This window comes from Apodemus sylvaticus, chromosome X, assembly GCF_947179515.1.
Source record: "Apodemus sylvaticus chromosome X, mApoSyl1.1, whole genome shotgun sequence".
Lineage (NCBI taxonomy): Eukaryota > Metazoa > Chordata > Mammalia > Rodentia > Muridae > Apodemus > Apodemus sylvaticus.
In genome coordinates this window covers 30,602,983-30,617,126 of record NC_067495.1, presented here as the reverse complement: position 1 = coordinate 30,617,126, position 14,144 = coordinate 30,602,983, and the positions used below count along the sequence as shown (strand labels likewise).

Below are 14,144 nucleotides of genomic sequence, written 5' to 3'. Positions count from 1 at the left end.
ATTAGCAGGTTGACTACAGGCTGTTCTAGTAATACTTTGGATAAGAATTAATATCATTTGTGGAGGAGATTTCAAGATAGCCAAAATTGAATGTGTTATGTGGTTAGTAGCTATCATTCTTAGGCATATCTATAATGAAAAAGAACAAGGAAGCTACAAGAAATAAAAAGTACACCTGTAGTTTGAGGAGAAAATGACCACCAGAAAATTTTATGTAGGAGCCTTGGTTTGTGCTGAAAGGAATAAAGAGAAATGGAATAAAGGGGGTGGTGACCTCTGGACACTAATCCTCCAACTTGTGAAAAGGTTTAATGTATTATCTGTTCCTAAAGAGGAGCAACAAATCAAAGCTTATATAAATAAAATACAGGGAGGAGGCTAGGTTCCCTCCCAAGCAGGCAGCAGAACTTGGAAGTTTTACACAAATGATCTGGCTTTAGATTCAAAACACAAGAGTAAAGGGTTGTGGAATCTTCTTACACCATGAAAGAAAGCTGCAGAGGCCAGGAATGTGACAGGGAAGTCTCTGCATGGAGGCCAAGAGAGGCCATTGCATGAAGCTGTGAAAGTGAAGCCTGGACTGTGTTGGAGACCTCAGGATGTTGGAGATGACAGATCTGTAGGATACCTGCCAAGGAGAGCTGCACACAGGGAGTGGAACCAGATCAAGAGATGCATGTATTGCAGTCAACAAAGCTGGAAGGGCAGAGACATCTGACCCTTTTGACATCTAACAGAACTACAAGATTCGGAGTTTGTCCTGCTAGTAATAGTATTTCATCACTGTGCCCCCCTTCATCCCTTTGGAATGGTAATGTGTATTCTGTGTCATTGCATGTTGGGTGTATGTAATATCCTTTTTAATTTCACAGGGGCTTACAGTTAAGAAATTGCCTCTGATCTCAGAAGAAACTTTGGACTATTTGGATATTGAAAGACTATGGGGACTTTTGAAGTTGAACTAAATATATTTTCCATTATTATATGGCTACAGGGCTATGGGGATCATTAAGTAGAATGTGGTGGAATTAGAATGTCACCCATAGGCTCATAGAGTTGAATATTTCATCCTCAGTAGCTGGAAATGTTTGGGAAGGATTTGGAGGTGTGGCCTTGTTGGAGATGTGTCACTGAGGGTGGACATTGAAGTTTTAAAAGCCAATGCCATTCCTGGTTAGCGTGCACATGCTCTCTTGCCTCCCTCTCTTATTCTGCCTGCCTGCCTGCCTCATGCTCATGGATCAGATGTAACCTCTCAGCTACTGCTTCAGCACTATGCCCGCCTGCTTATTGCCATGTTCCCTGCCTTGATGGTCATGTGCTCTAGCCCTCTGGAACTATAAGCTCCCAGATTAAATACTTTCTTTTGCCTTGCTCAAGGTATTTTGTCATGAAAATAGCAAAATAACAAAGGCAACCTTCTAATAGCATTTGAGCTAGTGAAGATAGTTTCTTTTCCCCACTGTAGTATTGTCTCCTAAGGGACATGGCATGTCTAAAACTAAAAGTTTTCCTGAAACTTCAGAAAATTCATCAGTGTGTGATGCTTTTTATCCTGCACATATTTCAGTTTCCACAGGTGTTTCTGAGATTGAGTCAAATATCTCAAGTGCATTTGAAAAAAATGGATATCTATTTCATAATAACTAATACAAAATGTTATTGCTAAGTATGCTTATCAAATAGCAACTTGTAAAAAACATTTTCTTAGTAAAAGAATTTAAAATATTATTCCTAATGATAGTTGTAGGACTTCCAGGTATATGAATAATACCATTGGCATTCCTAGGAATGGAGAGACATAGTAATTACATTTCTTATTAGTAGTTTATGAAGATGGAAATCATTTGGGGACAATATATGCCAGGAACATATTTTATATGGCTACATACATAATACCATTTTTAACTTCCTTGAAGAATAGGTAGTGGTAAACATTTTCAGTGAAAAAAACCTCAGAAGTCACTTGTCTATGATCCCCAAGAAAAGAGGTAGCTGGGAAAATCCTTGAATTCAGACACTGTCTGCCTGCAACTTTAGAGAAGACATAACTTACAATTTCATTGAAAAATCTCTAGAATTGTCATTATTATTTTCTTTCAGGTCCTATAAATTTTGGTTTAAGCTGAATTTGTCACTAATTGTCACACAACTACTGTTGTTTCTCCCCCTCCCATTGTTTGAATAAGAAAAATTACTGACCTTTATTTTATAAAAATATTTAGTAACAGGAGAAATCAAATCATTTTATTTTAGCTATATTTATTGATACCATAATTTATACAGCCAGAAAAAAGTATGAATGGACTTTGACTTATTCTCATGTGTAGTTTGTTTCAGATATCATTTGAATAATCAATGCCCCAATTTTGTTTCACTAATAGAGTAGTATAAAGAGAAGATACTTATCTTATTTCAGTTTAAAATTTGTTTTATGCTAGAACCCATGTACCTTTACTTACAGTTTACCTGAAGTTAACATATTTTGTCAGACATAGCTAAATCACATTCTGATGACAGAAACATCTTTAAAACCTAGGTTTATTTAGATATATGATTAACCTTCTATTTAATATTTCCACCATTGGTGAGTTAAAGATAGCTGTTCTATTGTCCTAATTCCCAAATGATATAACATTGTCTGTAGACTATGACATATGGGTCACAAGTGTCCCAGAATAGCTGAGAATGTGGCCCAGCAGAGTTGCAGATGACTTCATATTGCAGTTTTGCATGTTGGACACTGCTGGTTACATTATCACCAGTTTTACCTGCATTGATGAAGTTAAGAAAAATTCAATTTATTTTTTATGAGAAGATAATGCATATCCTGGTTTTGTTTTACATTGGATCCTTTTTATTAAACATAAACATATTTATTGCTATGCAGTGAAAAACAGAGGAGGGATCAAATAAAAATAATGAACCTATTTTCAGACCTAACTGAGCAGGAAATAATTTTGATTTCTTTAATCACTAAGATGGCAATCTAAAGTATAAACGAGATGCTAAAAATGTCTATACTGAATAATTGAGGCAAACAGTCCAAATTAATAAAGTCCCTCTCAAACTTAATGGGGTTATTGAAATACATTAATATAGAAAGAATAATTAGGGAATTATAAACTTGTAAACTTGAGAGTGTCCCATCATATATAACAAAATAAACTCAACTTAGAAAAAGAAATATTAAAAAGAGCAGTTTGTGAGAATTTTTTTGATCTATTCAAAGAAGACAGTAGTTCAGATTATCCTAAATTAATTGCATTAGCACTGTTTCCTGTTCTTGTTAGGGACCTAAGAGCCTTGGACTGCTACAAGATTGATGATAGTTGAAACTTTAAGGTACCTTCTAAAGTAAAGTTGTTGATGTTCTTCGTGGGAGGTTCATTGGCACACTCTTATGCAGCATCAGATCATCTTCATTCAGGCACTCATGAGATTTTACAGTTGCAGTCTTGAGACCTTACTTAGTTACTTAACAGAAGGTTCCAGGAGTGAGACCATTACCTTCTACCTAACATCTCTTCTTTCAGGATTATGATCAGGTCAAGTATGATTTGTTTTTTTTCCCCTCCCATTGAAGCTTCAAGTTATATAGCTGTACCAGACCCCAGTGTCCTGAAACAAGGCTTCTGTAAGGACCCTTCAACCTGGTCTGTGGATGAAGTGATACAGTTTATGAAACATACAGATCCTCACATATCAGGCCCCCTCGCCGACCTCTTCAGGCAACATGTAATGTATCTATTGATCCGGTTTTCCTGCTGCCCTAATGCCTCTAAATGACCTCTGTGCAGGCCTTTCAGTTTGATACTGAGTTGTATGGATGGTGGGGGAACCCTATCAACTGATCTTTTTCGTTTGTGAGAAAGATTACTTTGCCCAACATTCAGTCATTAGATGGTAGATTAATTGCCTAATCCTTTAAATGGGTATCCAAGTATCTAGTACACAAAACAGCTTCAGGTTTTCAAGAGTTGGTATTATAGGATTACCACTCTCATACAGACCACCCCTTCTTGTAATGACAAGTACAAAATTCCTCCCCTGACCTGCTACCTGTTCTACTCTAGGACCATGAGTAGAAGGGGTTGACCTACAGCATATCCAGGGTGGCCTTCTCATGATACCCAATGAAACCAGCAACTCCATTATTATTTGAATACCAAATAATAGCCTTCTATAACATATACTGTATAATGCAATAATAAAGAATTTCAAAAGGATTCCTTGTCACTGTTAAATAATGTGTTCACAGTATTTTCTAACAAAGTTATTAATGTCTCATGTACACTATGTTATGCGAGCGTGTGTGCACGTGTGTGCAGGTGCAAATACTCAGGTGTATATGTCTGGGGGCCAGAAGACAAAAATCTCAAGTGTCATCTTCAGGAAGGCTATCCAGCCTCCTTTGAGACAGAGTCTCTTACTGCGTTCTGGGGGTCTCATCAATTTGGTTACACTGACTGTCCAGTACACCCCAGAGATTATTGTGCCTCAACCTCTTCAGTGCTGGGATTAAAGTAGATACCACCATGTCTTACATTTTTACATGGATTCTGGAGATCCAAATCCAGGCTTCATGTTTTCAAGACAAGTGCTTTACTCACTGAGCAATCCTTCCCAGCCCCAGCCCCTGCCTCTTTTCAATATTTCAAGTAAATCAATATTTGTTTCAGCAATTAACTAGTTTCAGACAGCTTATACCTTTCAATATGAAGATGTGCAGCATGTTTACAGTTTGCATGGATACTGACATACTCCTTTCCATTCTCAGAAAGTTAACATATGGAATTCACTTCTACTATTCTCAATATTTAACCATTTTTCATAGATACTTAGTAGTATTATGTTCAGTACATAGTGAAGCCAGATAATTTGATACTCTGGACATTTGTTTTTAATACTTGACTAAAGTTTTTTATTTAAATTTACAAATTATCAGATAATGTTCCATTATGCAAATCAGATTATGTAAGTTTCTATAAGCGTATAAATATATAGACAATATATATTTGACAGCATTTTAACATTCTTATATATAAATAGCTTGATCAGCTATGGAAGGATTCTTACTACATTTTTCTTCTCTCTGTAGGAAATTGATGGGAAAGCCCTGCTACTACTGAAGAGTGAGCTGCTGATGAAGTATATGGGGCTGAAACTAGGACCAGCATTGAAACTATGTTACTACATTGAAAAACTTAAAGAAGTAAAACATAATTGAAACTGTGCAAATTTAGTTTAGAGATAATTCTCAGGTATACTGAAAGCATTTTACTTTAAAAGTAGTTTTCATCTCATCAGTTTTTATAGAAGGTTTTTATAGAAATATTTTATGAAAATTGTAGTACAATTACATTACTAGTATGCTCTCATTCTTTAAATACCATTTAATATGTTTGATTATCATAATTAAAACTGGCTGTTCATTATTTATGTCTTTAATTATTTTTATTGTGTTTACAAGTGTACTTCATGTGGCAAAGAGAAGAAAAGCTTTTATTTGGATTAATATTTATATTTAGAACCAAACAGCTAAACTCCAAGGAGGAAAATACCAGCAACTTAATTTCTAAAAATATGAGAATTTTTTTTTCTCAAAAGAGAATTTCAAGATGCACTTAAGCTCTTGTCTGCTTAGTTATTTTAGTCTGGTTTTACAGTATTTTGTTCCTGATCTAGTACTAGAAAGGGAAGAGCCATATACATTATTTTCCTTTCTGTCAGTGCCCCTTTTTTTGCTCATACTACAGGAGGAAAGCAATTTTATAAGATTACATTAAAGTGTTCTTACTAGCCTTTGATATTTTTTAAACTATAGGATAGATTAAAATAAATATATTTGTGTAGGAGATGTTTATTTTAACAGAGTGAATGGGATAGAATTGGATACAATTTATACCTATTTTACAACTTTCTGTACTTTGGCTAAGCTTGAACATTAGGCACCGATTCTGACATCTTTATTTTCTAAGATATTTGCGTCCAGACTTTTAATTTGTATTTTATTTTGTGTTTAATACTCATACAGATACTTTAGCATATTTATATACTATTGTATATATGTGAGAAGACACAAGTGACTTTTTGAGTTGAATATGGCACTTTACACTGCCACAGAGGTAATAGAGATGTTTATTCCCTGAAAAACATATACATCATTTTTCTATCACCAGTACCTCTCAGCTTATTCAGGTGATAAGAAACTGCCCATAAATTGGCTCCCACATAGGGAAGCTCTTTATCCTATGCAATATTTTTAGTTCTGAACCATGAATTCTGCTACATTTTGAAAGATACATTAAATCTAACATTGAGGGTTTTGTTTTTTCCAAATAAGAGCTTTCAAAGTAAAATGGTGCTGCATGCTATCACTTTATATGATGGTGTAATGCATATAAGCTATCTATTCTAAATGTCAACAAAATGTTCGACCACACAAGAATGTAATTTTCTCATTAGAATACCAAATGTACTTTAGACAACAATGCAAATGTTTAAAATACCATTTCACCTATGTCATTTCTAATACAAGTAGAATACTTAAACTTGATCTTCCTGCAAATTGGTTGTATGAAGATGCTATTTCCAATTGACTGGACCTCAGGTGTTTATAATATTGTTTTATAATCTTAAGATTTTTAAGAACATAATAAAGTTGTTAAATAACCACAACAAATAACAACTAAGCCTTGAAGTTTATATTGCTTATTTTCTCCACAGTGTATTAATATGTGGGCTTGGTAGTCTTGCCAAGAAGGACTTTGAGACTACTTAGTAGTGTACCTAAGAGTATATTCTTTCATACTACAGATGAGATTTTACTTGCAGTTTATTATACAAGTGAATTAGATTGAAATATCTGGGATGCATTCTGCAGGCTGAAGTTGTCACATCTTATGAAATTCCCAGAGACTGATTCAATGTGGGACAAAGTAGGATGTAGGATAGTGTGTGTGTGTGTCTATGTGTATGTTTGTGGCACCCACCATCAGAATATATATCAGACAATCTTTCTTGTAATTCCCTTCAATTTCAGACTTTCACATGAACAATAAACATTTAGGATACCTTACTCAAGTGTCCTCAGAGCCAAACCCAAGGTGATCTATCACTAAAGTGTATCTCCTACCATTAGTGTTTTCCATCAGTTATATAACTTAAAATTGACCTTGTACTCATAATGCTTCTAGCCTCCCTGATGCTAGAATTGTATGGGTGTGCTTATTCTCCACTTACAGACTTAATAATTAGTTGATAATTTTTATTTGTAAAAAAGAAAAATGCAAAGTGGGGATAATAGTGAAATTGTGTTGCTAGGGGGAATTTGAAGTGTAACTATTGTGTAAAACAATTACTATATTATATATCAAGTCTCAAAACTTGAAAAAGCAGTATCAGTATAACAGTGCTTAAGATTTCATTATTCCAAACAGTCAAAATTTTGGTAAAATGAATCTCTCATCAGATAAAGTATGAAATGCACTATATGTATGTGTGTGTGTTAGTCCTTAAAGGGAATGAAATTCTGATGCATACTGCCACATTATTTACATTAAACCAGGCACAGGGCAGGTATTGTATGTATCATTTACACAAAACTCGGAGAAAATAAGAGTTACCATGGGGTTGTTGAAAATGAAATGGGAATTTACTGTTTAATTGGCCCAGGATTTCAGTATGGACTGAATGAAAAATTCTCTACTCAGTAGTAATAGTTGTGCAACATTGTAGATATAATTAGTACTTGTTACATATTTATATTAGGTGAAGTGATAAATTCATGTATGTCAGAAAAATTAGTATAAAAGAAAATAAGTAATAGACATGGAATGATATAAAAGCTCAAAGCATTTCTTTCTCAGCAAATACTCTCAGAAGTCATGTAGAAACTATCTCAAAGAAAGAAACACATAAAAGAATAACAGTGTGATTTAAGTAAGTTTGCCTCCTACTACTGTAGGTATTTCAGGCATGTAAACTAGAATGAGCAATTGTCAGAATGGAAAGACCCTCATCACCACCTAAGCACACTGGATTGTCTCAACACTGGTAAATGCTTCCATATAAAGATTAGGTGGCTTCTCAGTTATCACTATTTTCTGTTTAGTTAATCAATTAACTCATAATTGATTTTCAGTGTATCTGTTTAGTTTTTTAATATTTTTTACTCTTATACCTGAAAACTTTATAATTCACATTCATCATGTAGTCTCTTTTTTGTCTTACTGTGTCCTCAGAGCAATTAGTTCCTCCATGTATAAGAAACTTTCAGATTTATAATATGCCCTATTTAGCCTATTTCTAACTCCTCCTTGGAGAATCCACTTCAGTCAGTCTTACCATAAATGATCCCACAACCAGGTAAATTTTTGTTCAATGTGATTTGTTTTCACCTTGGTAGCTTACCCATTTTCTAAAAGTATGGCCTTAGCCTTAGTTGTCCTAATTAGCCTGGGACATTTTTTTCAGCACTGACATTACTTTTACTTGATATGTTAGATACGTTACTGTATTTAGAAAGTAGGTATTCTTAGTATACTTCTGATACCACTCAGGATTTCCTCTTCTATAAATGGCGCACCTGAGTACTCTAGGCTGTAATAAATCTAAAGAGTACTATTGCCCAAACACTATAGCTTTTCTCACAATCTAAATCACTTTATCCTTCACAGTGATTTGGAATCTCAGGCTACAACTTGTGGTCCATTATTTCCCTGGGCCTTGGGATCCCAGGTAGCTATGATATGTTACCTGTGTTCCCATTGCTGTGGATTTAGGTCATGTGCCCATTTCTTACTATAGCAGTGTCTGACCAGGAAGATGAAGAAATAGGTCTTAGGTAAATAGCAGTCTCAATAGCATAATATGCATTGATCCTAATAGCATAATATGCACCATAAATGCCTCCTTGAACCTGTCAATCCCTGTTTCACTTCTAATGGACCAGTAAACCTGGATCCTCCCAGGTTCTCCTTGACTTGACTTCACCTAACCTTGTAAAAGTTTTTTATTATAGTTTCCAATCAATATTGCATCCCATTGGAAACTTTTCTTTGCCTACTGGATCCACATGGGTTAATGAGTGAAACTTGGGTGTATTTTCTTCTGCTACAAGAGCAGTTTATACCAAATGGTTGCTACCTCAAGACTGGAGTGTAGTGTTGACAGCAAGGAGGCTAAGCCAAAGGCATTCTGTCATCTTCATATTACATGAAAAATACCAGTGATTATATGTCATTAGGCTTTGGGGAGTTCTATAGCTCAAAGATATAGTAATAGGTAACTTATATACTTCATTACATCGTTACTTGTACATTGACTGTCTTTTTTCCCATTAGGATGAACTCTTCAAGGGCAGTCAGTGAGTTTCATTAGTTTGATTATTGATACCTCACACAGAGCAAATCACATAATATGTGATGGGAAATCATATAGGTTTCTGTTTTAGAACCAAATATATAATTTTTCCACATATATCTTAAGTAATGCTATAAGCAATTTCATCTTTAAATTATGTTCTGAATGGTTTTGCTTAATGTTTTACATACATACTCTCTAAGACCCTGAAACAGTAGGAAGGAGTGAATAAAAAATCCCAATCAGACATCTGGCTTAACAGAATGCCTTACTGCAGCTATTAGCATTCTCACTAAATAATTGAGTGAAAATTAAAAACAAGGTGGGCAGGCAAGATTTTGCTAGCCAGGGAAATAGTTCTATCAGTTTAAAGGTCTGTGGTGCCAGATTGAAAAGATATCTGCACCATCAATTCACCAGAGAGCTCCCACACCAAGAGTATCAAGGAACTAGGATATGGGTTAGTGAACTTTTGCTATGATAAGAATCAACAAAAGGGGAAAAGGTTTATTTCTATTATATTTTGTGTTGATTTAGAAAACACATTCCTTATGTTGGGAATGGTGTAATAACAATATTTCATGGACAGCTATGTGGACATAACTTCCTAGTGTATGAGAAAATCAGGAAACATAACAGGGTCAGGATATAAACTTCAAAACCTACCTTGCAGTAACCTACTATTTAGGTTAAGCCGCACCTCCACAGGTGCCACAGTCTAAAACAGTGTTCACACATGTGAACCTATAAGGGAGAATTCACATCAGTCCACAAGTGTAAGATTGGAAAAGTTGATCCTAAGAATAATATCTGGCAATTTGGCATGTAGATGTAAAACAAGCCCTCTGACCTCAGGACACATGTAGTGGGTCAGGGAGGTCACTAAAAACAAAAATATATAAGTAATCTGTAAATATACAAAAAGTAGCAAAAAATGGAAGAGCCCTGTAAAGGTGACCTTTGTGTGGTATAGAACACAGTGGGCTTGCCTTGGTAAGTATTGATTTCACTAAGACCTGCAGGACAATGGGCAAGTGCAAAGGAGATGTGCATTGAAGGCAATGGCCAGTGAATATGAGAATTTTATTGGTATGGACCTCTGTCTTCCCTAGTAGGTATGTGGATTTCTTTTGAAGTGGCCATAAATACATTCAGTGATCATTTTTCAATCATTTTCTATCCCCCCTCCAATGATAAAACAGGATTCCTATGTCACTGATAGAAAAATTCACCAAATGTTAATACTAAAAATATATGAGACTTCTTTAGGAAAAGTGTTTTCTCTTTGAGTTAGCATACAAAATAATGGGTTCATTAGGTCTTGCATACTGTTCTTTGCTCTTATTCCCTCCCCCTCTGATCCTCTCTTGATCCCTTTCTCCTTTCACTGGGCTCCTTCTTCCTCCCCAGTAGTTGTTCCTTTATTTTATTACATTTATTTGAATCTTTACTACTGTGTGTGAAGAAAAATGTTATATTGTCTTTCTGAATGTGCTTTGTTTCACTGAACATGATTTCCAGTTGCAAATGATATAATTTTCTTCTCTTTTGTGGCTGAATAAGGTTTTGATGTGTATAAAATAGATACATTTTCTTGGTTTGCTGATCTTTCTGTCTAAGGTAATTTTGTATCTTAGTGTTAATGTCACAGAAACATGAGTATAGTTATCTCTCCAATATGCTGACTTAAGATTTTTTGATGTATATAACAAGTAGTGGTATAGCTGGACTAGATACTAGTACTACTTTGAGTAATGTTCAGTATAAAACAATGCTGATATACATAGTGGATATATTAATTTATATTCCCATCAGCATTGTATAAGGGCTCCCTTGAACTATGTCAGAACTGGTTTCAACATGGTGACCATTCTGAAGGGAAAAGATGGACTCAACCATTTTTAATTTCATGGCTATGGATATTCAATTTTTCTCTCTAAAAGGTAAAATGTCTCACTGTGCTCTCTTCCTAGAAGCACCTACCTAAACTAGGGACTTGTTTCTACAAATTGTCAGGCCCCATCTACTTATGGAATAAGAAAGTGGAGTGGAGCCAAGGAATCTGCTATGCTAAGCCCTCAAGGAATTCTCACAGACCATCAAGTATAAGAACCATTCCTGTGGTTTAGAAGCCATAAAAGATTTAAATGTGCTTCCCCTCAAAAGAACAACTCCTCTTATTTGGGACAGCTTGAGTGAACTTTCAGGACATGATACTAAGGAAAGAAATATGTCAACCAATATACTTCTAATGTGTGCAATCTAAAGTAATCAAACTCACCAAAAAGTTGTCAGGGACCAGAGGAAGGATAAATTGGGTGCATTATGCTGAGAGTATAATTTTGGTTGTGAACCGTGAAGTCCTAGAGACCTACAGCAAATCATAATGATCATAGTAAATAATACTGTACTGTGCAGTAAAACACACACTAATAGGATACACATTAACTTATGTTACTTATTGTGATGGCTGATATCAAATAGCTGACAAAAAGAAGCTTCATGAATCAAGAGCTTATTTATCCTCATAGTTCCATCCATACATTTAACAATAATAGTTAAGCTGGGGCAAGTGTCCAAAGTGGAAGAGCCAGCAGCTGGGTGAGCCAACCAGGATTGTGACCACCCACACTTCACTTTGCCACACCCCGATGAAGGCTTTGACAGTGTCTGTGGCACATGGTATCACCCAGAGCCATGTAGGAGTCCTTGGTCTGCACTGTAGTCTGAAGCCACATGCATGACTTCAGGCTCTGCTGCTGGTGGTCCATATTGATGTGAGTAGCCTATGCTGCCAGTTGAGGCCATGTTGATAGAAATGGTACAGATAGCACGTAGAGGTCTTGTCTGTGCCTGAGCTCCTACTATAGCTGGGGACCATGTTTATGCTCTGTACTCTTCCTACAAACCTTGTGGAGGCTCATGATCTCTGCCTTTGCTGACTGAAAAGCAAGGAGGCTACTTTAGCTATGATAGCAATGATTGCAGATGCACAGGTGAAAGACATAGAAACATGGAAGGCTTCTGTGACAAGCCCTGTCCTTCAATACCTCCACCCCAAAATGTAACTGTCTAGTCAGACAGGAAGCCACCAAAGAAACTCTTAAAAAGTATGACAGAGATGCTAAAGAGTAGTTCTCCACAGTCAATGGCTTCTGGCAGATGTGTGGGAGGGGAACTATTCATTTCTATTTAAGGGGCAGACCAGTAAGAATGTGACCATGCTCTAGGGAGTATATAGATAATACAAAGTAAACTTGTTTGGGTTTTGTTGTTTTGGTTCTCTTTCATTTTTTACTTCTTTTGGTGGAAGGTTACAAGGGATCTTGATCAGGGTGCATGATGTGAAACTCCAAGAGAATCAATAAAAATGTTAGGAGGGAAAAATGAAAATGGTTAAAGCAAAATTGGAGGGATGAAAACCTTAGAGTATAAAACTCAAAAAGAGTGAGGCTTTTCAGCTGGGCAGTGGTGTGCACCTTTTATCCCTGCACTCAGGAGGCAGAGGCAGGAGGATCTCTTGGTTCCTCAGGCTAGCCTGGTCTATAGAGTGAGTTCTAGGATAGCCAGACATTTACTGAGAAACCATGTCTCAAAAAGCAGCAAAAGAGAGGCTTGTTAGTGGAGGGAAAGTAAGTAAGTAAGGGAAAGTAGTCAGTAAGGGAAAGCATGTGAGGATGCAAGTGAAAGGGACTCAGTCATGCATCTGGTGATCTGAAGCCCTATTGAGGATAGTCCAATGGCATTGAATATTGGGGATTGTTTTCAAGGATTGTTGACTCCAGAACTGTTTCTATAAATGTCTCCCTAAGTCAGTATAGGCTGTAAGCCTAGATAATAATCTAAAAGAGTGGAGTGACAGTAATTTGAACATTTGGTTGTCCAGAGTAGAAAAAAGGTAACCTAAAAGGAGCAAAACAAGCCCATGGCCAAAATATAAATAAAAGAAAACCCAAGCCCTTGTGGCAACCTGCACAGAGGCAATGAAGGACTGAAGAAAGGACAGAAATGTATACTGAAAAGCTGTGCACACTGATGGAGGTGCACCAGTAGTATGGGAACTCACTCTCATTATATAACTTTGAGAAAGAAGGTAGGATTGTTATTTAGAGCTGAAGGAGAAGGAGGCTAATCTCAGAAGGCAGATTTCCTTTAGGGGTGTAGCTTCAGATTACAGTCATTTGTGAATAAAAAGCCTGTTGTTTGGAGGTTTCTATATACACTGATTTTCACTAAGGCTATGAAAGGCTAAGAAACAAAGACTATGCAGTTTCTCTGAGCCTAACCTAGAGAACGCTTTGCCATTTCCTTGGATTTGAGGCACTGATGTTCTTGATGTAGCTGTTCTCATGTTAATGATACACATTCACTCAGGAATTCATCAAATCCCCACAAGCCCTCTAGTTTTATTTGTGAGATTTTTTTTTAAATATCTAAATCTGAGGGCCTAGAAAGACATCTCAGTAGGGAAAGTACTTGTTATGGAAGCATGAGAACCCAAGTTCAGATTCCCACATAAAAAGCCAGACATGACTGAGTTTACATGTTATATGAGAAGGAAGAGCCAGAAGGATCCAGGGGCTCACTGGCTGTAAGTCTAGCCAAGTTGCTAAGCTCCAAGTTCAGTAAACCACCCTGTCTCAAAAATGAAGGGAATGAAAGAGGAAGATATCAAACATGGACCTCTGCCACACCCCCCCCCCCCACACACACACACTTTGGAGATAGTCCTTCTGCAGCTTTGCTAAATATGTCACCTCTGATGCATGTAGGATAGG

The 14,144-nt window shown here is 36.3% G+C and overlaps 1 protein-coding gene across 50 annotated transcripts in view; it reads left to right on the top strand.

The window, feature by feature from the left end:
* Window positions 1-6,670, top strand: part of Scml2 (Scm polycomb group protein like 2) — a 90,941-nt gene extending 84,271 nt beyond the window's left edge. For 49 of the 50 annotated variants that reach the window (XM_052171273.1, XM_052171286.1, XM_052171313.1 and 46 more), the window contains 2 exons: window positions 3,587-3,738; window positions 5,102-6,670. In XM_052171273.1, coding sequence (XP_052027233.1) covers window positions 3,587-3,738; window positions 5,102-5,230 — 281 coding nt within the window. In that variant the 3' untranslated portion in view covers window positions 5,231-6,670. The remainder of the gene's footprint in view (window positions 1-3,586; window positions 3,739-5,101) is intronic. The other variant, XM_052171312.1, reaches the window with a different exon arrangement.
* Window positions 6,671-14,144: the final 7,474 nt, after the last annotated feature.